Source organism: Momordica charantia (genome assembly GCF_013281855.1).
Source record: "Momordica charantia cultivar OHB3-1 chromosome 11 unlocalized genomic scaffold, Mcharantia_2.0 BLBB01000011.1, whole genome shotgun sequence".
NCBI classification, from domain to species: domain Eukaryota; kingdom Viridiplantae; phylum Streptophyta; class Magnoliopsida; order Cucurbitales; family Cucurbitaceae; genus Momordica; species Momordica charantia.
Genome location: NW_028275159.1, coordinates 7,341,960 through 7,364,983, shown reverse-complemented (window position 1 = coordinate 7,364,983; position 23,024 = coordinate 7,341,960). Strand labels below are relative to the sequence as shown.

Below are 23,024 nucleotides of genomic sequence, written 5' to 3'. Positions count from 1 at the left end.
CAAAACCAATTTCTGTGATTTGTGACGAGGGAGAAGAGAGGGAAATTTTGCATTGTTCTTTTTGGTACCTTCATTCTAACATTTGTTTCCTTTTTTCTTATTTTTTTCTTCTTTCCAAAACCTTGTCTAGGCTAAGAAATTGTTGGTTCTTTGAGTTTTAAATAGTGTTTTCTCGTGACAATTCATTTGCTCGACGTATATAACTTTAACTTTTATGAGTCATATTATATCTACACGGTTTAAATCTTGTTTTGTTTTTTAAATGGTTAGATAATAAATACTACATTCGCTTATGTATTTTTTAGTTTTGTTATCTATTTTTTAGAAACATTCTCGAACTCTAAGTTAAATTTATAAAATTAAAAGAAATGATTTTTAGAAACTCGTTTTTACATCGAAGAGAAAACAAATAGGAGAGAGACTTTTTATTTTTTTTTATCAAAAATAAAAAATAAACTTCAGGGTGGAAAGTAGGAAAATATTGTTCTCAAATATGTTGGTAAAAATGATTATAAAAAGTGACAAATTTGTTTATTTTTATTTTTATCTCAACGTATTCTATCCAAATTTTAACATAATATGTCACTCAATAAATTTTTTTAAACATAGTCATAAATTTGTATTAAATAATTTTCATTGTACATGAAATTTGTGCTAAAATTTTACATATAAGGATCAAATCAGTCACTTTTTAAAAGTACGTAGACCAAATTGAATGTTTTGAAAGTATATGAACTAAAATGAATAAAAATTAAAAATATTTTGAAAGAACCAAAACAAACCAAAGTTACAGTATTTAAATCTTTTAAAAACATAAATAAAAAATTTAAAAATTGTTATAAAAAAAAATGCCTAAATTACCTGTAAAACAAGTTAGTAACACCTTTTTTTTTTTTTTTCAAATAGGCTCATATTTAAGGAAAAGAAAAAATAAACCCCATAATTTGGAAGATAATGGGTAAAAACTTTGGGGAAAAGTGAAGAAACTAGAACACTTTGATTTTGGTAATGGGTAAGTATTAATTTTGTCTCAAAATTTTGAAAGTGCAAAAATGGTATAAAATTGGAAGATTCATTACAAAAGTTGTTTTTGCCTGCTTTATTTAGCTGGAAGCCAAGTAATGCCTCAACCAAAATTGTACCTCAAAGTAAAACATGGCAAGAAAGTAGCCATACTCTTTTCCCAATTGAGTGAAAATCAAAAATCAAAAGTAAAAAATCAATTATAACTATCTTTTTCTTTTTTTTTTTCTTTTTTCTTTTTTTTGGTTACTTTTACCTAACAATTTGAACCAAAAGGAAGAAATTGAGGTTGAAATAAATTTCTAAAAATTGGAAAATCATTACTTCCATCCCTTGCACCTTTTTCCACTTTACTTTAGATAAGTACTTCAACTAATTAGTCTAACATTTCTTTTTCATCTGAGAAAAAATATTCAATTTTGATTTTTTTTTAAATACAAAAGGCACAAATATAATTTAAATTTACAAATCACACCCTTGAATTGATTTTTTTTAATACAACATATGGAGTGAGATTTGAATTCACAACCTTTTAGTTTGAGATTAGTACCTTAACTAGATGAACTATGTTCGGTTTTGCTCATGCCTTTCAATTGATTAACTTCATTTGAGTTGAAAGGAGAAAAAATATCACTAAACTCATAAATATATATATGTATATATGTATACATATATATATATTATCAACACTGCTTTTACTTATAAGTTTAAAAGTTAGCATGATAATTCAACCAGTGCTTACCAATATTAAAAAAAAATTAATAATAATTACCATTCAAAAGTTTAAGATGATGATATTAAGGTGTATTTTATCGTGATGAAATGATGTATAAAACTGTTTTCAAAATAAAAAGATGTGATTTACATATTAGATAAAAGTAACACAATTATTTCTAAATTTACATTTTTATTAATACCAAGAGATTGAACTTCTAACCTAGAAAAGAGTAAGGTATTTTACCCGCTAAACTATACTCATATTGACATGACGGGAAACTAATTTCAATTCCCCATCAAAGCAACTAAACACCCCCTTAAGAAATATATTTATATTTATTTTTAATTTTATAATAAAACCCCAAAAGAGGGATTTGGCACACGGAATCTTGGCAGTCAAAAGGCAAAGAGGGTGGGATTCTCAAACTCTGAATTGTTAGATTTTTATGCGTTTTTTTTAAGAGATTATTAGTTTATTATCACATTATCATAGTATTTATTATTTATTATTTATTATGTCAGTCTTTTTTTTTTCTCTTTTTTTCCTTTAACTTGTACGAACCCATAGGGGTAATTATGTCATGTTCGTACGGCTCCTCTTCGTTAAAAGTAATCATCCCTTCCCTCACTCCCCCGCCTCATCCTCTTAATTTCTCATAATTGCTCTGCCAAATCCCAATTGTGCCCTTCCTTTTATAATAAATAATGACACTTCCTTTTGCTTTTATTTAAATATATATTTTAACTTAACTTCCTATGACGTGTCAAGTATACCAAACTACAAACTTAACTCTTGAATTTGAATTTTATCAATTTAGTCGTATCCAACTTTTAAGAAGGTATATAATAAGTTAATTTTGTAAATTTAATGCTTATTAGTAATTATATGGCGTGTTCACGTGATAAATCAAACTTGTTAAGTAGATTAATTACGAGTAGTGAGGATTTATGAATAATAAAGTTTGTTGTTCACTTCATGATGAATGAATTCTTTAAAGATCAATTCAATCACATTAACTCATTTACATCAATTATCATCAATAGTGAGTTATTTTGTCCCTCACTTGATTGATTTGACCTGTTTAATTTTTTCTTCATTTGTATTTTATGTTATTGCATTGATACGATAGAGTTCGACATTGATTTTCATGAAAACTCAACCTCATTACGTCTCTAGTTAAAAGGAATTTCCATGTCATTAAAAAAAATTATTCCCTCCAAATTATACTTTAATAAGAGATATATACCAAACTAATTATTCCTAAAAATGTCTTTGCATGTCAAAAAGTTCTCTTGATAAAACAAATGATGAGATTACAATGTCATGTCATGTCTTGCTAAAGAAAGAAATAATATATATAACCTCACTCAATAGTCTTAAATTTTATTTATTGATTGATTTTTAACTTTAATCAATCAATCATTGCATGTGCTTTTCATGTATTAAGATCACAATTATTCGCAATTAAATCACTAATATTTTATGACAATCTTGATGTAATTATATGAAATGATAATCTCATAGATATAGATTTTTTTCAAGTCACATTGCAATTATTGAATTGGGGGCCAAGATAAATATCATTAAGCAAATAAAGTTTTCATTCATTTCCAAATCCAAAGCTTGATTTGTGAAATCATAAGCTATATAGCAAAATGATAAGTTTCAAAAAAAAAAGAGGAGAGAGAGGGGAAAAACTTGAGGGCAATATTGTCATTTTGTCCAAGGAAGGGGTGCGACTATCAAAAACAAGGAAGAAAAAGGTGGCTAAAGTTGACAGAAAACACATTAGGGGTAAATTATTTCAGAGAAAACAATTAATTAATTAATTAATGTTGGAGAAAAATCGTATCACGTGCGCACGTGCCGTGGCAGTGAGTCGGTGCATCGTTTGTAATAAAGAAAGTTGAAGCGCACGAATTGCGGGGCACTGCTTCCCGAACTCACGTCACGCGCGCTCCCTTAAAACCCACGCGTCACGCGCTCCACGTAGGCGGGGGCGATGGCTCTCTCCCTCTCGTTTTCCGGACGCGACTCTACGCGCGCGTGGGGATTGGAAATGAGAAATTCCGTTAATATATATAATTTATAAATCATAGATCTCAAGTACTGGGCTGAGCCTCCCGTCCTCCCCATTGACCGGCCCATGGCCCACTCCCTCTCAGAAAATTAAAAACATAACAAAAAAATGAAAAAGAAAAAAAACTAGGGGACCGTATCTTCAGTGGGGCCCACCATCGAATCTCCAAATCTTAAATCTCTGAAACCCTCTTAATTAATTAATTAATTAATTTGACTAATCCCTCAATTATATCGTTTATCCTTTTGTTATTATAATGGCCAACCGTGAAGAGAGAATAATTAGAATAAATTAGGAATTTTTATTTTGATTTTCATCCTGCCTATTATAATTTCAATTTGGAGTTAATATTTGAATTTCCTAACTTTCCAGAGAGGTTGCTAATACTTTGATTAATCTATGATTAGGTTGCTCCTGATTTTGTTAGTGAAACAATTTTGAACTTTAAACTTGAATGATTGGTGAAGATTATTAGGGATCGAAGAGTGTAATTGCACGAAATTTAATTAATAATACATTCAAAATCAAGTCGAAATATTTGAATGAATCCATAAAATCTCACACCGGAGTCTAGCTAAACAGCAACCAACATGACAACTTAAAAAAAAAAGATTTGATTAAATGATGTTGTTTATTTCATTTGATATTGATGTTAAATATTTTAAAGCGATCCTCGTTATTTGGTAGTGGTCGATTAAGGCCTCTACCTGCAGGGTCGAGTATGGAGATAGCAGTCAAAATCCTTATGAGTTCAGGTAATTTATTGGGGGAGAAAATAGACAGCCCACCATAGTTTGGAAACCCTCACTCAGGTGAAATGGAATTAGGAATGTTCCAGTAAAAAAAAAAAGGGTCGTCTCAGCGGAGGAGAACCTACAACAACACGATTTTGTCTGGATCCTCTTTTTCTTCCGAAAAAAGGGAAGGAGAAGTATCTTCTTCAGTAGATCCCTCTTATTCCTGTTTAGTCCCTTCGTCTCGGAGGTGGTTTCTATTTCTACATCCGTTTCTTCCTCACTTTCTCCCCTTTCCTTCGTTTATGAGGTTTCTTTTAGTCTACATATTCAATTGATTGGGTCTGGTCCTATTCGACCCAACCCCAGAACTTCGAACGGCCGACATGCTTTGGACGATAGAACAGAGAGAGGGAGAGTCGTGCCAAATATTTGTTCTAATCCTGAACATTATAGAAATAGTTCAATTTAAGCCAGACATTAGGTAAGTTACCAAAAATTACTGATAAAATACTTTACAAAAATAATTTGCTAAGAATCAACCATAATACACAAAACCAAAGAACTAGAATAAAATAAGTGGGGAAATTTATAAGATTTAATATATTTAAATATTAAAATTGAAATTATTTTATTTAACTTATTTATTTTAAAATTATATGGCGAAAGAATAGCATAGAAAATGCTAAAATAATTATTCGAAAGCAATGGTGATAGAATTGACTACACCATATGGCATATGTGTCCATTATAACGTATACGGCTATACCATTTGTCATCACTCTAACTTTTCTTTTAAATTGGTCTATGTTTTTTGTCCTCTTTAGTTGAAACTATTTTTTTATTAAAGAAAGAAAAGAGGTTGTAAATTATTTAATTAAAAGACAAAAAATAGATAAAGAAATATCATTCAAAAAATAAATATTCTATTCAAAGATATTTTCTGGAGATTTAGAAATTATTTTTTCCTAATTACCATACGTGACATTGACACAAACATGCGAAAAAAGATCAAATGAAATTCCATGATTTCTCTCATCATACTCTCAATCATTTTTATTTTCTTTTTCTTTTTGCGTCTAATTTGTCAGCCTAGCTATATGGTTATATCTTTCTTGTTTTAATTTTTATATTTTGAAACATTACATTTTGATTCTTATATTTAAATTTTAAAATTTTGCAAATGAGGATCAATAATTTACTTTATAATTCGGGTTCATTTATACTAGTAGAGAAATATCTTAGGGGGAATTTTCAATTCCCGGAAAAGAAGTTTCGTGGCCAAAGTGAGCATACCTTAGTGGTAATTGACATATATCTGATCCCCCGCCCCTACATGTTGTACTAAAAAAAAAGTTTCGTACCCGTTCAAGTTTGGTATAGATAAAATATATGTTACCATCTAATGTTTCGATTTTCCAACCCATCAATTGTTGAACTAAAAAAATTATCCCTTGTGTTTCCTATATTAAGCGGATATCGTCTCAATGACGATACATCACAATTTAGGTGATAGAATGCATTAAACTACAGATAATATACGTTTTAGTCTTTTATGTTTTGGTTTTTTTTTAATTTAGTCCATATATTGGTTTGAAAAGTTTCGATTTAGTTTATTAGGTTTTAATATTTTTCAAATTTAGACTCTCATCGTTCGTTAATGTTAAAATTTGCTAATGATAAACTTACATGACATATTTATATTATACTAAGTGAATAGGTACAAATTTTATTTTATTTTTCTTAGATAAATTTATTTGTGAAATTTCATAAATTCACTAAAGTTTACCATTCAAAATTTCTATTAATGACAATGGCGGTAAAATTGAAAAATGTTAAAATACAAGGTGAAAACTTTTTAGACGATGAATTTTAAATTGAAAAAGAACATTGTAAATATAAATCACTAGAACCCCATGAGGTGGAAAGAGATTAAATCATAGAAAAAAATTTAATTGGAATAAATATACTATTTTTATTTTCACAAATATTTTGGTCTAAATTAACTTTTATCCATTAAGAAATTCAGGCGTAAGATTCCAATTTCGGTGATAATGGGAAATTAAATGATATAATGGTGACGAAATGAATGGCATCAGCAGCTTTCTAGAGCTGCTTATGAACTGGCATTGAGTGAAAATCTGGATCAAAGAGTGAAACCGACAATTAATTTAATTTGATTATTATGAATGATTAAACGATAATTAAAGGAAAAAAGGATAATTATTGATTTAGATTTAAAACAAAAGTAAACAGGGAAAGAGGGTGCTTAACAGTTAATACCCCATAATCTCAAACAAACACTGATTTAGATTTGATCATTCCCAAATCTTTTATTTGAAAATAAAAGTTTAAAAACAATGATTTAATTTGTCGTTAACTAGATGGATGCTTTGAAAGAATTTGGGGTGATTTTTATTTTGCTTTACGAGCTATATATACAACTGGTTAGTACAATTTGTGGGGTGGAGCTTCGACAACTTTTTATTAAATTTTTACTCTTCTATCTCAATATATTAACATATACATTGTTAAGATAAAATTTAACTCGCCAGTCAATATGAACATAGAATCAAACGATCAAACGAAGAGGGAAAAGCTCAGAAAACAATCAAACGTGGATTCTCGCACCAACGAAGTTCAAGTGTCCTAAGTCCTCCCGGAGTCCGTGGCAACCGGAGCTTCTTCCAACCAAAGGCTGGACAGACCATTAACTAATCAAACTTTCCCAATTTGTTGTAAAAAAAGAATAATTTACTAAGATATTAGTTAATATCTAAACCCAAAATAAATTAATTTAGCTCTCATGACAATAAAACTGAATCTTGAACTTTTTTCATCTTCATGTATCGAAATTAAAATAATCTCTCGTGGGTGTGTGTATATATATATGGTTGAAACCAAAGTGTTTCAATACAACTCAGCTCAAATTCACAACATAATTAAGATTATAAAAGTCAATAAGAAACACATGGAGTAAATGTTTTTCAATTATGTTGCTTTAAAATTCAAAAGTAAAAATTATTAAGAAACACGGGACATTATTATCGACTATCATTTCATCCATGTTTATTGTGATAGTAGTAACTTTTGATAAAATCGTGTACCTTTTTAGTTAAACAAATATATAAGTAAATCAACCCATTAATGAGAGAGAATTAAGATAATAAATATTTTATCTATTGAATTACGTTTGAATCAACAAATAAAATTGTATTTAAAAATAAAATAAGTTAGGGGCAATATTTTTAGCATATATATTTGGTGCATGTTTGGTCAAAATTTAGCTCGTGAACACATGTTTAAACCCAATTTATATTGATTTGTTTTTGTTTGACCATTTGTTTGTTGGACAAATTCTCAATATCACCCTCTTTTATTATTCTTTTTTTATTATTAAATATGACTTAATGCATTTTAAATAGCGATTTATCTTTTTTTTTTTAATACATTAAAACTATACTTGACATGAAAACGTCAACAAATAAATTGATTTTTTTTAATGCATGGTTAAGGTACTAGTACTTTTTATTAAAATTGTAGGTCCAAATACCTAGAAATGTGATGCTAAAAAAAATATCTATAAATTTATAAATTATAACAAACGTTTGGTATTTATAGTGAATATGAGAACTCTAATGGGCCGGTTGTAGCCCAATATTCTTCTAAACGTCTATAAAGTGGCCCAAATATTTTAAGGGCTTTTCCAATTGGGCTGCTCTTTGCTATCGCCGTAGCAGCCGGAAATTGCAGCAGAAAATTATAGTAAATAAAATCATTTAATTTTGTTTTTGTTTTTATCTTTTTGCAAAGGATTTTGTTTTTATTTTAACGGATGAGGATATATTATAATCCTTAAATCCTAAAAAATACATTTTAAATATAATAATAAATATAATAGAATGATATTTATTAAGTACAATTTGAAAATTAAAAGATTGGAAATATAGATCAATATTTTCTTAAGTTGAGTTGCACTCTCGTTAGTTATTTTATTCACATTTAATTGTATACTTTAACCATATTTTTTGTTATATTTATATTTTGGTTATCTATTATTTTATTTTCTTTCATTTTATGTATCATTGCAATTTATATCTCTATTATTTACCTATATCATAATTTATAGTTTAAAATTATTTTAAATAATTTCTATGATCATTTTTTTTTTCATTTAGTACAATATGTGGGGTAGATATTCAAACTCACAACATTTTAGTCAGAAATAGGTGTCTTAATCAAATGAAATATTCTCAGGTTGACATGCATTTTTTTTCTTTAGTGAATGTAACTCTCACCACATTACGGGTGACATTTTGATTTAAAAAATACATTATTCGACTGCTAACATTACTTTTTCGTACATAAACAACACGTTACAATATTGTAATTTGTAATAATTTCTTAATTATTGAAAAACGGAATAATAATTAAAGTGCTAATAATAATATATATATATATTTTTTATACAATAGTCAAAGTAGGTAGAATATAATTTGTATTAAACTAATAACTTTTGAGGTTAAAGATTAAAGATGTTTGAAAGTTGAAGAGTAAGTAGTACCACTTTTTGACAGTATATCATGGATTAGTTAGAAATTAATAATAAAAAAATAGAGGGACACTGCACACAACAGCTTCTATTTCATAAATTAAAGTAGATTAAATTACCAATTGGATTATATAGTTTGTACTTAATATTAATTTGATACCTATAATCTTAAAAGTTTCAAATGAACTCTTTATCACTCAACCTTAATTTCAACTTGACTTAGGTAGATTTCAATGTTTTAGTTTAGCGTGGTGTGATAAGATTTTCATAAAATCCATATTAAATTGTTTATCTACTTGAAATTCATCCAATGGTATACGATCCTATTACAGTTAATTAGCATAGTTAGCCATAATAATAACAAAAAAAATACCAATTTCTTAATATGTGAATAAAACATACACTATATTTTCAAAAGTAATTTTTTGAGTACAGTAAAGATGTGTGAGCTAGGTATAAATTTCAACTCTCCATTTTTAAAAAGATTATTAATACTTTAACCAGTTGATATTAAAATTCTTTAAACTGTGAAGACTAAATAGAACATTTTGAGTTGACAATGTGAGGATGAAATTCAAGCTTTTCACTTTTTCATCGATGATATATGCCTTAACATGTTAAACACGAGACAATTTGATAATTTATTTATTTTTATTACAAATTTGATAATTTTTTTTTTGTTTGCAAATGACAAATTGATAATTATAACCATTAAAAAATTACCTATAATGATAAAACGGTGCGTTTTGTTTAATCATCCCATCCAATTTTTCACTTTCATATCTGTCCAAATCTTGGGGTTTCGGTTCATAGTGAAGCCCGTAGATAAATTTTTTTGTAGAATTATTGCAGTCTGCGATAGAAAGAAAGAAAAAAAGAGGGAAAAAAAGGAAACAAGGAAGAAGAAGAAAGGAGAGAAGAGCGAAGGGGCAGTTCCATTAAAACCAACAAATTTGTTCTCTTTGATTTCGCGGCTCTCACGAAGCCTCCCTCTGCAAAACACAGAGAGCAAAGGAGGAAGAGATCTGTGTTGTTATTGCTCAAATACCAGTTCCTCGTTGTTTTTTCTGGAATCGCATTATTGGGTAAGTCTCTGAATCTCAATCTCCGAACGAATGGATTGCAATTGGATTTCCATAAATTGAAAAACCCATTTTGAAGCCACTCATTTGTTGTTGTTTCACTTTCGATGTTGACTTTTTTTTTCCCCCAGTGTTTCGCATTATCTTTTTTTTTCCCGTTGGCTCGTCGCCATTGCGTATCTTAGTTCCTCCAACCTGTCACATTTCTTATGTTGATGTTGAGACTCACTTGCTTTACTTAGGGTTCAAGGGCTGCTGCGCATTATCTCATGTGTATTTCAATTGTTCTTTTTGTGAATTTGGATTCTGTTTCGTTGTCAAATTCATGTTTTGGTTGGTGTGGATAATTTGTATTTCTTCGGTGTTTTCCCCAATGCTATTCCAGATTTGATATTGAAGGCTGCAGTTGGGATTGGTAAAGACAAACTTTGGTTGTGAATTTGAGGTTTCCTATTGGATTATTTGTACAGAAAATGAGGGAAATCTGGAGATGAGATGGTTGAGTTAGTCTCAAATTGTGGTTCAGTTTGGGAATCTAGTGTGTGCGAAGTGGGTGAAAGGTGAAAAAGATTGCTAGAACAAAATGTCTGATGTGGCGAGTATAGCAGAGGCAGTGGCTGCAAGGTTTAGTTCTTTGGAGCTTATTGGAAGAGGATCTTTTGGTGATGTCTACAAGGGGTAAGCTTCAATTCTGTTATTATTGTAATTCAGTGTGTTGTAATGTAATTTATTACACACTTGATCTTATGGTGTGCTCGATTAAATAAATTATTGGCAAGGCCGAAAATGGGGTGATATGTGATCTTTGCACTAGCGAGGATTTAGATAAGAGTACACTTGTATACTACATCACTCTTGCTTTTAATTTCAATTAAACGTGAAGAAAAGGGTTCTTTAATAAAAAGTTCATCAAGATATCATTTTTGTAACCCAAGATGCTGGTTTTTTTGCTCCTCTCTCTCGGGCACGTCTCAATTTTTTCTTTCTTTCATTTTTATTTCTTTTTGGGGGGGGGGGGGGGGGGTAGGTAACCAAGATGCTTTCTCGTAATCAATTGGAAAATGAACTGCTTCATTGATCTAGTTTCCTCACGCCTTTCTGGATTTGCAGGTTTGACAAGGAGCTTAACAAAGAAGTTGCCATCAAAGTTATTGATTTGGAAGAATCGTAAGTACAGAGGTTGCCCTATATTTTTCACTGAAGTTCTTGCCTTAATGATGAAAAACACGATGAGATACTGTCTCTTTTGTTTTATTAAAAAAGCTTGTGCAATTATTTAAATAGCAGCAAGGCATGAATTACCACATTCTTTGCTAAATCTGGAGAGTTCTTTTTAAACAAAATAAACACTATCGTGGAAGGGCTTTTTTCTTCCTCTTAAAAGGGCGACCCACAAAATATTGGCATGAAAGTCTGTCATATTGTTAGGAAGAGCCGTGGTCAAGTAGCATGAAGTACCAAAATTTTGGAGCAAAAGTGCGAGCAGAAAACAAATGGTTTTGAAATGATTATTATCGACTCTTTCCTAACATCGGTGGAGGTTTGTCCATACATATTAAATAAGTCAGATTTCTTTGCACAACCATGAAAATTTTGGGAAGGCTTTAACCTTGCTTGTACATTCTATGGACAGTATATTAATTAAGATTGAACTCGGTTGGTTAATCATTGGAATGGTCTCTAGGATCCAAATAGTATGAGTTGGTAAACTGAGATCAAGAGCAGCCAAAAAACATTTAATGTCACTGCTTAGTTTCTAGAAGAGAGGGGGAAAACAATTTCTTCAAATAAAGTTTGCTACCATGTTTGCCTCGGTTATGGAACTTCCCTTGAATCTGAAAGGGCTATTTTGCTGACTATAACTTGAATTTGCAAGTAATTTGACCTGAGTCCTATAATTTTGTTTTATTGGTACCTCTAATTGATACCAGTGTACACTGGTTCTGTTGTAAAATGGTAGCATACCCACAGAAAGAAGCAAGCAGGGTACGTGTGGAACGGGATATATTGCTAGATTTCCCTATATAGTGGATAGAATAGGTTGGTTGAGACTCAAAAGGAAGTTGTCAGTATATATAGCTTACTCGAATTCAATTGCTGATACAGGTTCATTGGATTCCCTAGCTTTACTTAAAGTACCTGTCATTTGGGGTTATTTCAAAGTTTGTATGTTAAGTTAATGGCTGTTACTAACCACATGCAGATAATCTACTTGAGTGAAGCATGTTAGATATGGAGGAATAAGGAAATGTGTTTTCTCCCTTCCCCTCGTGATAGGAAGAAACATCATTTTAGAGGATGTTCTTGGATTGAATTCTACGTTAATTTTTTCATTTTTATATTATTTACTTTATTTTGCATATATAGCAGTTTTTCTGGATAAAAAATGTGTAGCCTACTTAAATACTGTGATCGTGACTTGTTATTTATTTAATATCCTTGCACTAGAATTCCTTTTGGGTTGGAGGATGGGACGGTTCTTCTTCCACATCTCCATTTCATATTTTTTTCTTATGCAGATGGAGTAATTTACCATTTTCAATTATTCATGTATTGTTTTGCCCCTTCTATTTTCTGTGATATCGCTGAATTTGTTTTTGAATTAATCTTTTGCAGCGAGGACGAAATTGAGGATATTCAGAAGGTATTAATTAACTGGTTAACTAAATTAATGAGGTGAATGCCTAGGTGCTAATCTACCTCAGTTTTGTGCCAGGAAATTTCTGTTTTGTCACAATGTCGATCACCCTACATTACTGAGTACTATGGTTCTTATCTCCACCAGACTAAGTTATGGATAATAATGGAATATATGGCTGGTGGCTCTGTTGCAGATTTGGTAAGTCTCTAATTGACTTCTTGCTTCACGCCTAATACAGAGGTATAAAACTAACCAACCGATAAACTATACAAAATTTTTAGGAGGATTCAACCCAACTCAATTGTGAAATTTGGGTTAACTTAGTCCTTTTAAGCAACTATTTACTTTTCAACATTGAATGAAATGGAATTAATATAGATATATCCATATTTCATTATATCGTGAGTGACATAGATATACTTTTAATTAATAATAATTTTAGGATAATTTGATTTAACCCATTCTTATTTTAGAAGCACATATGGACCAGCCCATAATCTATAAAATTTCAATTTATCTGATTCCAACCCAACCTATGCCATACAGTTTGGTTGGGTTGATGGATTTTTTTGGGTCATCGAGTTTTTGAACACCTACACCCCTAAAGAACCATTGTTGGTAAGACATTCTTCTTAGCATGCTTGATGCATCGATATCATTGCAATCTTATCAAATGTCTCATCGACTACATATCAACAAAGAGGTGGAAACAATCTAAGGGCCTGGGTAGAGGATACCCCGCCCAAAAAAAGGCAACAAAAAGAGCTTTCCAATTGTTCAACAACATGGAGAGACTCACCCAACCCCAAAGGAGTTCGGACAACCAGCCATCAATATTTTTAAGAAGACAGGCCACAATGCGAAAATATCCAGCAGAAAAAACCACCCTCTAGCAGCAAACAGACAATGAATAAAGAGATGATCCATGGATTCCTCACTCTTAAGGCATAAGTTACACACCAAAGGAGAAAGAGCCCCCTGCCTACACTTCTTTTGGAGCATGTCTTGAGTATGAATGCTTCTGTGGGCCAAGGACCAAAGGAAAACCTTGACTTTTTTTGGAATTCTGAACTACAATGGATCAAGGTAGATTTTAGCATATGGACACCCGTTGAAAGCTTCAAAAGTGCAGACTTGTTGTAAAATTTCCCCCTTTCTCTAACGCCCAATGGACCTTATCATCCTCTTCTCCCAACCGCTCCACATCCAGTAGATGGATTAGATCCACCCAGCCGTCCAATTCCCTATCAAAAAGGCCTCTACATTTTCTTTCCAACAATCAGCAATACTTGCTTCTTGCTTCTAGAAATGCTATAAGTGTCAGGAAAGGTATCTTTGAGAGTATCATCACTTAACCATTTGTCAGTCCAGAATTTAATCCTTCTCCCTTCATGCATTTTAAACTCCAAAAACTTGAGAAAGAACTCACTATCTTTAGCAATGTCCATCCCTTAACTTTTCCTTGGGGGGAAGAGTGGACCAACCCACAGGACTCTCTCCATAAATACTAGCTATCATCCTTCTCCACAGGGCATCAGACTCTTGAGTGAACCACCATAACCATTTGAGGAGTAGACCGTCATTCTTTTGTTGAAAAGCCCCATTTCCTAGCCCACCCCACCGTATTGTAAAGGAAGGGAAGTTTTCCCCACAATTAACTAAATGATTGCATGTGCCTTTGTAACTTCCTCCACTCCAGAAAAAATTCCTCACTAGTTTCTCTAGATCTTATATAACTCCAATGGGGCTTTAAGAACAGAAAAGTAATAAACAGGGAGGCTTTTTTTTTTTTTTTGATAAGAAACGAACTTTTCATTAAGACGAATTAAAAAAGAAGCATATACAAAGGGCATACAAAAAAAAAAGCCCAGAAGAAGGAGCCTTGACTAAAAAAAAGGCTTCCAATCCAAAAGAATAGAACCTAACTGATAATTACAAAACCACTTTGAATAGAACCTAACTGATAAACAGGAAGGTTGTTAATCATCGATTGCGCAAGCGTGAGATAGCCTCCCTTTGAAAGGGTTAGAACACTCCACTTGTCGGAAGAAAATTGACAAGTGGAATGCTTTTTTTTTAATTTTATTTTTTTTGGAAAAGAAACAGATTTTTAATTTTATTTTTATATGTTTCTCATAAAAAAAACGCTCCACTTGTCAATTTTCTTCCAAACGTTATCTTACAATGGGTCCTAAAAGGACTTCTTCGATGGTTTCCTCCCAGTGAAATGCCCAAGTAGGAGAAAGGCATACTTTTCACTTTACACCCTAACATCTTAGCCTTGGGCAGCAAGGCTTATTCTTCCTCATTTATGCCTATCAGAGAAGTTTTCCCAAGGTTCAGAGCTAATAGCAGTGTTAAAGAAATTTCTGTACAGGGAACTGGGTAGTATATTTGATTCCTCTCTTTCAATGTAATTCTGTTGGTATTTGATATTTTATTTATTTATACTATGTATTTATTGCAAAATTTCAACTATTTTGGGAAACTTTTTATAGAAACTCACCATAAACTGTGGTTCTGCAGCTGCAGTCTGGTCCACCGCTCGATGAAATGTCAATTGCATGCATTCTACGTGATTTGCTGCATGCAATTGATTATTTGCATTGTGAAGGAAAAATTCACAGGGACATTAAAGGTTTTCTTTCTTCTTCACAACTCAATGAATTTGTAAAAGTTAATTTCTTATCATTTACGAAGGTCTATAAAAAGAGAAGAAAATAGCTAAAAGAGTAAATAGCTAACTCTCATGAATGAATTTCACTACTACATTAATTAGTATAATGAAAGATTGTATTTTACTTTGCAGCGGCAAATATATTGCTGAGTGAAAATGGTGATGTTAAGGTATGATTTTTGATAATTAAAAAGTTTTGCGTAGCCTTGATTTAATAGTTAAGGATTAGCTGGGTTTTGCTTTAGAAGGATAAAGGTTTAATCTCTACAGGTTGCAGATTTTGGTGTTTCTGCTCAATTAACGAGGACAATATCAAGACGAAAGGTATCGAGTATAATGTTAAATATTGGACTTTGTTCTATTCCCCACGTTTATGGATTATGGTAATCTTGACCAACCAGTAGGTTTTTCTAAACACCATCGGCTGGCTGGTTGTTCGGGAGAACTTTAGCTCCTTCGACTCCTGCTGTTCCTTTCCTTTGTTAGATCCATACAATTGTTTCTTGTAATCATTATTTAAAGTAAGATGACAGTTTTTGGTAAATGTTTTCTGTTTGTGATAATTTCCTTGTGACACTTGCTTTCTTGTTTGTCTTTCTGTGTGAAGTTTTGCTGAATTGTTATTGTTCTGGAGATTTGTTTTTCTTCGCCCATCTTCTAGTGCTATTGGATGAGATCTTCTAAATTGTGTTACTTATCACTAATTTCTTGACCACAGACATTTGTGGGAACTCCATTCTGGATGGCACCGGAGGTAATTCAAAATTCTGAAGGATACAATGAGAAGGTATTTGCTATTTACAGAGTACTATTTCTTGGCATTTTGTGGTTTAATTGGTTGTATGATAACCATGCTTCTCAATACTTGATTTCGCATGATGCAGGCAGATATCTGGTCTCTAGGAATCACTGCTATTGAGATGGCGAAAGGGGAGCCTCCACTTGCTGATCTTCATCCCATGAGAGTTCTTTTTATTATACCTCGAGAAAATCCACCTCAGGTTCACTTAATAACTCAATACTTGACACTATTTCATTGCAGACTGTGAACTCCGAGCATGACATAGTGCATTATCATTTTTCATGACAGTGTGTCTTTGTGTGTGTTTTCTGAGCAGTTGGATGAGCATTTTTCTCGCCCCATGAAAGAATTAGTGTCACTGTGTCTGAAGAAAATACCTGCTGAGGTAAAGCATCAATCTTCTTGTGCAATCAGTTCCGTGTTTAGTTTATTTGTTTTCAATTGGTGGAAAATATATTTTATTGGTAAACTTCTTTCGTTAGAAGTAGAAGAGTGTGGATATATAATACTATGTCTTAAATGAGTATATGGAGCCACAAATTGGTGTTTCTGTGAAGAGCGAGCATGAATGATACAATGGACATTGTCATTTACTTTCTTACAGTACTTATATGGTAGGTTAATATGTTGCATTAGGTTGACTGTGGCTGGATGTGAGACCCCCAATGGTAAATACTTATGCAAGGAAGGGTAAAGAGGGGAATTAACCCCCTTAAGTTAGTTAGGGGTCTTTATATGCTTTTCAGGGTCTGTTAGGATGTTTTTGTTTTTGTTTATTTTGGCAAAGTTGGGATAGGAAGAGGACCAACACTCTCTAAAGGGTTGGAGGTTCTTATATTGCCTGAGGGCTTGTTCTTGTGTGTTGAATGTCAATATTTTGGTAAGGGAAACCTTATAGAATTCGTAGGACTTTTTTGCTTATCCTTTTTCAAAGAGTCAGTATATGTTAGAAATATTGAATAAATGATTAATATATTGTAACTTATCGTCTTGTGATTTAACATGATATTAGTGTAGGAGGCTTAAAGTTTGAACTTCTTTAGTGTCATTTCCTCCCCAACCCAATTAATATTGATAGTCACTTGGACTAATTCCAAGCCCACAAGTGAGAGATTAGGATAAAAATAAATGATTAAATATATGCATACCGTAATTTATGAGCTTGAGTTTTTGGGTTCAATGACAATTTAACAATATAATAATAGAACCGGGATGTGTTAAAGGTGTGGATAGTTGGTGCATTCTTAGGTTATTTTTAAGGTTTTCAGGATTTATATGGAGTTGTGCTGCAAGAACTCTCTTTTGGAGTTTATGGAAGGAAAGAATTAATGAGTCTTCAATAATATAGCTCATCCTTTCGATATTTTTTGTAACAGTGTACAAATTAGCCTCAATCATAGAAAATTCTTCTGTAACTGTAGTTTGGCTGTGATTAGTCGAGATTGGAAAGTTTTACTTTACTAGATCTTTTGGAAGGGGGCTTCCTCATCCCCTACCCTTAGGTTGTTGTCCTTTTGATTCTTATACATTATGTTTCTTATAAAAAAAAAGTTCTCAGGATTTATATCAATTATTTCATTTCCTGGTAATTCATCTTTTTTTATTCTCTCTCTCTAATATAAATGTCCTTTGATTTATGTTATATTTTTTTGTTATTGTCTCATGTTCAAACTTGATTCAATCATTCAAATTGTTCTTGTCTCCTGCCCTTTGAAGTCATGATTTTTGTGATGTGCGGATATATCTTTTCTGTTTAGTATCTTTTTGTTCTGTGGAACAGTTTAGTGCAGTTTTATACTTTTAATTTCAGAGACCCAGTGCCAAAGAGCTTCTGAAGCATCGCTTCATTAGGAATGCCAGGAAGAGTCCTAGGCTTCAGGAGAGAATAAGGTCTGTCAGGATACTCGCTTTCTATTTGTTTTATATGGTAGTTTCTGATATTCCTATTCTTCATTACTGTCTATTACTTTTCCTCAATTTCAGAGTCGTAGGCACTAGGCAGATATGAAATTAAAAAAAAAAAAAAGGTCAAAAGGAACACCAAATTTCATATCTGCCTAATTTATAGGCCATAGTTCTACATTTTTGTGTTAATGCATCTGAAGAATCAAGGAAAGCCAAATAATATAAAAATGCTCGTGTATAAGGCAATGTATCTATGATCTTATTTCTTGATATTGATAGAGAACGTCCGAAATACCAAATTCCAAAGGATGAAGATGAAGAAACACCAACTAATGGTACTAGAGCAATAGGCGAAACGTCCGACACGGTAAAAGTATCGAGAAATACAAGAGAAGAAACTATTCATGCCAGGTTGGTAAAACCAAATATATATCTCAGTTTCCTACAAAATAAAATAAAGAAAATTCTAAAGATTATTAATGACATACTCATTGAGCTGTTGCTGACTGTTGCAGCAACCAGAGTAAAACTCCTAAGAATGCTGGATGGGACTTTAGTATTGGGGGACCAAACAGTACGGGTACTGTTCGAAGTGTGGTAAAACCGCCTCAAATTAGGGAAAGAAAGCCAGACATTCCTTATGGTCAGGCTGCACCAAGCAGAATTCCAGAGAGTGGCAACTGGCTAGCTGCATCTGGAAATGCATCACGTGACGTAGCAGAAGATGCTAGAGATTCATACAATACGGGGGATGCGAGTGAAGATGTAAATTCTCTTCTCACTCACTTCTCTTTGCTGCAGATGCTTTTGCAATCATATTTGTTAGTTCGTCAATCAACTAGATTATTAGAATAAGCCTATTTGACATCAATAATTATGGAGTTGTTTTTACACGATTTTTTTGTCTGGTTTATGAATATGATCGGATAGTCATTCACATATATATGCACTTTCCCTCCTTATTCAACCAAAACTGACGATTATGTGCTGATATTGGTTCTTAGAACTTAGAAGTTCAAGACTTCAAGGAATTTCACTTGTTCCAGAAGTTTTAAATTATGTTTGCTATTACAGCCAACTTTACTATGTAAACCTGCAAAATTTTTTTAGTAACCATTACTGATTATTATGGTTGTTCATTTTCTATTTGCAATAGTGATCAAATTGATTGTGGATAATGTTACCTCTTACCTTTTATTTTGAATGCTCAACTTCCAGGAAGAGTTATCTGTAAGTGGTTCAGGAACTATCGTGATCCGGTCTCCCAAGGGATCTCAATCATCTGCTCAATTTCATAGTCAAAGCAGTCCGGTAGAATTATCTTAAATTCAATGACGCCCTTGATTGTTGAGCTTGTCTAGCATATTTATTTATGAAATCAATGATTCCATGCAGTCTGGAAATGCACAAACATATTTTGAGGACACACCTTTTAGTGGTACTGTTGTTATGCGTGGTCAACGTGATGATTCTGATTCTCCTCGGACTCCACTATCCAGATCGGGAATTCAAGAAAGGACTTCAAGTTTTTCCCCTGAAGATAGTGCAGTAAACCTCTCGGAGGTTGCTTTTAAGTCTTCTGATTTGCGTTCTTATCATGACTCAGTATAGAAGTTGCTGTTGGTTTTTATGATTTTATCACAGTGCTACTTATTTTAAATTTAGTTGGGTTGATTTAATTTTAATTGTAGGCAACACATGTATTTCTTAAGATCTTTATGAGTAGTATTCTTTTGTTATCCTCAGAAGTTGGATTTAAACACGGTGTAGTATCTTCCCTTTTTAAATATGCTTCTCAAATAGTTTAGGTTGAATAACTAAGATCATGTATTTAGGATGCAATCCTCACTCATTTTATTTATCACTTTGGTTTTATTGTGGAATTTATAAGCATTTCCTACAAAATTATAATTCGTTTATTCCTTACTACCACAAATCAAAATATGCTTTAGTGCTTTGCAATTAATAATTATTTGTACTGTTTATTGAATTTGTAGGCAAAGGCTGCGATTCAAGCAGGATTGAAAAAAGCTAATGCAAGGGAAAGATCAGCACATAAACTCAACGACAGGAAGGAAAATAGAAGGACAGAGCAAACAGTGAGTAGCTCTGACTCTTCGAGGTATATCTTAGTAATTTCCAGAACAACTTTTGCTTCACAGAATGGTGTACTGGTGCCTGATATCGATAATTTCTATCCAGGCATTCTCGTGAATTCTTTGATGCACCAAGAGCATTGCCAAAGCCATCTCAATCAATTCATGATGATGAAAGTGCAAAAGTAGCATTATCTTCTGCACCTTTATCGAAATTGTTTATGCCATCCTTGAAAGAGGTAACCTTATAGCTGATTTGAGTTTTGTCTGTTTATTGTATTCAATTTATTTGTTTTGAATTATGTGCAACCAAGTAAACCTGGCTGATCTAATAATTTGTCTGCCTTAACAATACCTGCAACAGCTTCATGGTACAGGAGAAAGTTTGAGTCTCCCATTTTCTTTTAACAAAAAAACCAGCTATGATTAAGAGAAAAGGAAAAAAAATAAAGCAGTAGACCGTTAAAAAAAGAATAAACAGCCCAAAAAAAGGAGCCACTCAACGTGACGCATTTGGCATAGCACATAAGCTTTTAGATTTGGTTCACATTGTCCTGTCATAGTGATAACCAATGTGCATAGTACTTTTCTGTTTAGTGAACTGAATGATTTTTATTTTCTTTGTACAAATGTACCAATAAGTCACAACATGCTCTCATGCGTTGTCATCTCAGGTAGTTGCTGATGACTCAGAAGGATCACCTGCTCGTGCTGTAATTAATGCACTTATAAATATGGAACACGTAAAACCTGGATCATGTGAGGTTCTTGTTACCAAGTTTCTACAGCAATTGGCCAGGTTTATTAGTTCTTTCACTTTCTTCATCTATCTACTACCCCCCCATCCTCCTCTCAATATCACGTTATGTTTAGATCTCAAAATTAACTTGGGTAACAGCAGTTCAAAGGAAACTTCGTTGAAAGATTTACAAGACTTGGCAACTCGCTTGTTCGCCAAGATTAAGACAGTTCCTGTTTCCGAAGATACACAGAACGTTCCAGATTCTGATAGCAGCAAAAAGATACCCAACAGGGAACTTCATTCAAATTCTAATTTGAGCTCGCTCGCTAGATTTTTACTCTCCAGGTTTGTTTTATGATAATTTGTTATGTCTCATATGGGATTCACACCATTCCTGACTTCTTCAGTGAATGCTTTAAAAAATGGGTACACTTGAAGTGTCATTGCATTAGATTTGGAAACACCATTGTTTTTTTTATCTACCGTGACAATACACATCATATTAGTCATTCTTTTTGCATCAACTGGTAAGAAAGTATGTTGGTAGTACTAATACTCATATAGAGTGAAACAATCTACCATTCACCATCAATCATCTCTTTAAGTTCTTGTCTCACCCATATTCATGCACTTATTTGCCCACCATATTGAAACTTATAAATCAACGTTTGTTCATTCACTTAATGAATATTGAATATAATTGCCCACCGTTTTCATCGTTTTGTAATGATCAGTTAGGCCTCTTTTTTCGAATTGGAGTCCTTTTATACACAGTTAAGTTTAGGACTCTTCTTGTGGGGCTGATATTTTTTTTTTAATGTCCTTGTATCTCTTTCATGTTTCTAAGTTACTCAGAAACATTAAACAAGCAATATATGATATTTTAGGTCTATGTAAACAAGCAACATATGATATTAGGTGTTGGGTTTTCAAATGTAGTAACTTCTTATGCCACGTTCAGTGACCATAATAAAACATTAGGAAATCAAAGAGGACTAAAACATAAGACTTGATAGTTTTAAGACTAAAACGAGATGAGTATGGAAGTTTAAGATCAAATACGATTTAAATTGTTTTTGTTTCTAAATTCTTTTTAAGAGTAGACATCATACATATAGATTGTTTCTGATTATCGGCAAATGCACTTGAGCTAAACTACATGGGTTTGTGAATCAGATGGCAAGGTCAGGTATCAAAGGATCTGAGTCCAGCTTAAAAGGGAGGAGAATTTGTGTATTTGTTTGATATTTTATTTTATTTTTTTAATTCTTGGCAGTGCATTATTTGAGTTAATGAATGTACATACGTGGCTGTAAGAAATGGTGTATTAATTATTAATTGTGATTTTTGCTTATGAAATTTTTGTTTTACTAGCAGCATTTTCTTTGAATATGGGTGCTTGCTATTCATTGTAATATTATTGAAACCTGTCTGAGATTGATGAATAATTATCATTATTATTGAAATGCTGTGAATAGTGGAGGGTTTTTAACACTTCTTGATGGAAACTTTAATGTCACTAAATATTTGCAAATCAATCATGTTCTACCCTTTCTTGACATAAATTTTGTTTATGTTTTATTGAGATTTGAGAATGTTTCAATGTTTAATTTAAAAATAAAATAAAATAGGGATATCATTATCTTTTTTTTTTCTTTTTGATTTTATAAATATTTAAAACTTACATTTATAGCCTTAAATTACAAATTTTAATTCTAAACTTTGATGGTTGTGTTAATTTAGTCCCTTCATTGTTGTTGCACGTTGATTTGACTCGTAAGTGATGACTTGACATGATGTGGTAGAAGGGAATTTTAAAATAAGTACTACTTTCTAAGTTATATCTGTTTTGGTCACATTTCATCTTTTGTTACGGATGTACATTTATATCACAAAAAACAAGTGTTTTTGAAAATTACTTGGAATAATATATTATTTCTCTTTTTTTCTTTGTTCATCAGAGATGCTTGTT

The 23,024-nt window shown here is 32.1% G+C and overlaps 1 protein-coding gene across 4 annotated transcripts; it reads left to right on the top strand.

Moving 5' to 3' along the window:
• Window positions 1-9,927: 9,927 nt before the first annotated feature.
• On the top strand, window positions 9,928-22,518 carry LOC111010400 (Protein kinase superfamily protein). Of its 4 annotated transcripts, none has more exons than XM_088119769.1 (21): window positions 9,928-10,192; window positions 10,660-10,867; window positions 11,300-11,356; window positions 12,806-12,833; window positions 12,906-13,028; window positions 15,357-15,468; window positions 15,640-15,677; window positions 15,778-15,831; window positions 16,226-16,294; window positions 16,392-16,508; window positions 16,626-16,694; window positions 18,120-18,199; window positions 18,494-18,625; window positions 18,730-18,979; window positions 19,433-19,525; window positions 19,610-19,777; window positions 20,212-20,336; window positions 20,417-20,549; window positions 20,985-21,109; window positions 21,209-21,397; window positions 22,229-22,518. In XM_088119769.1, the coding sequence occupies exons 2-21, from the start codon at window positions 10,773-10,775 to the stop codon at window positions 22,266-22,268; spliced, it is 2,097 nt and encodes a 698-aa protein (XP_087975895.1). In that variant the 5' UTR covers window positions 9,928-10,192; window positions 10,660-10,772; the 3' UTR covers window positions 22,269-22,518. The 4 variants fall into 4 exon arrangements, with proteins under 4 accessions (XP_087975895.1, XP_087975896.1, XP_087975894.1 ...); XM_088119770.1 differs by having other exon boundaries at window positions 10,575-10,867; window positions 21,212-21,397; XM_088119768.1 differs by having other exon boundaries at window positions 10,575-10,867.
• The last annotated feature ends 506 nt before the right edge of the window (window positions 22,519-23,024 follow it).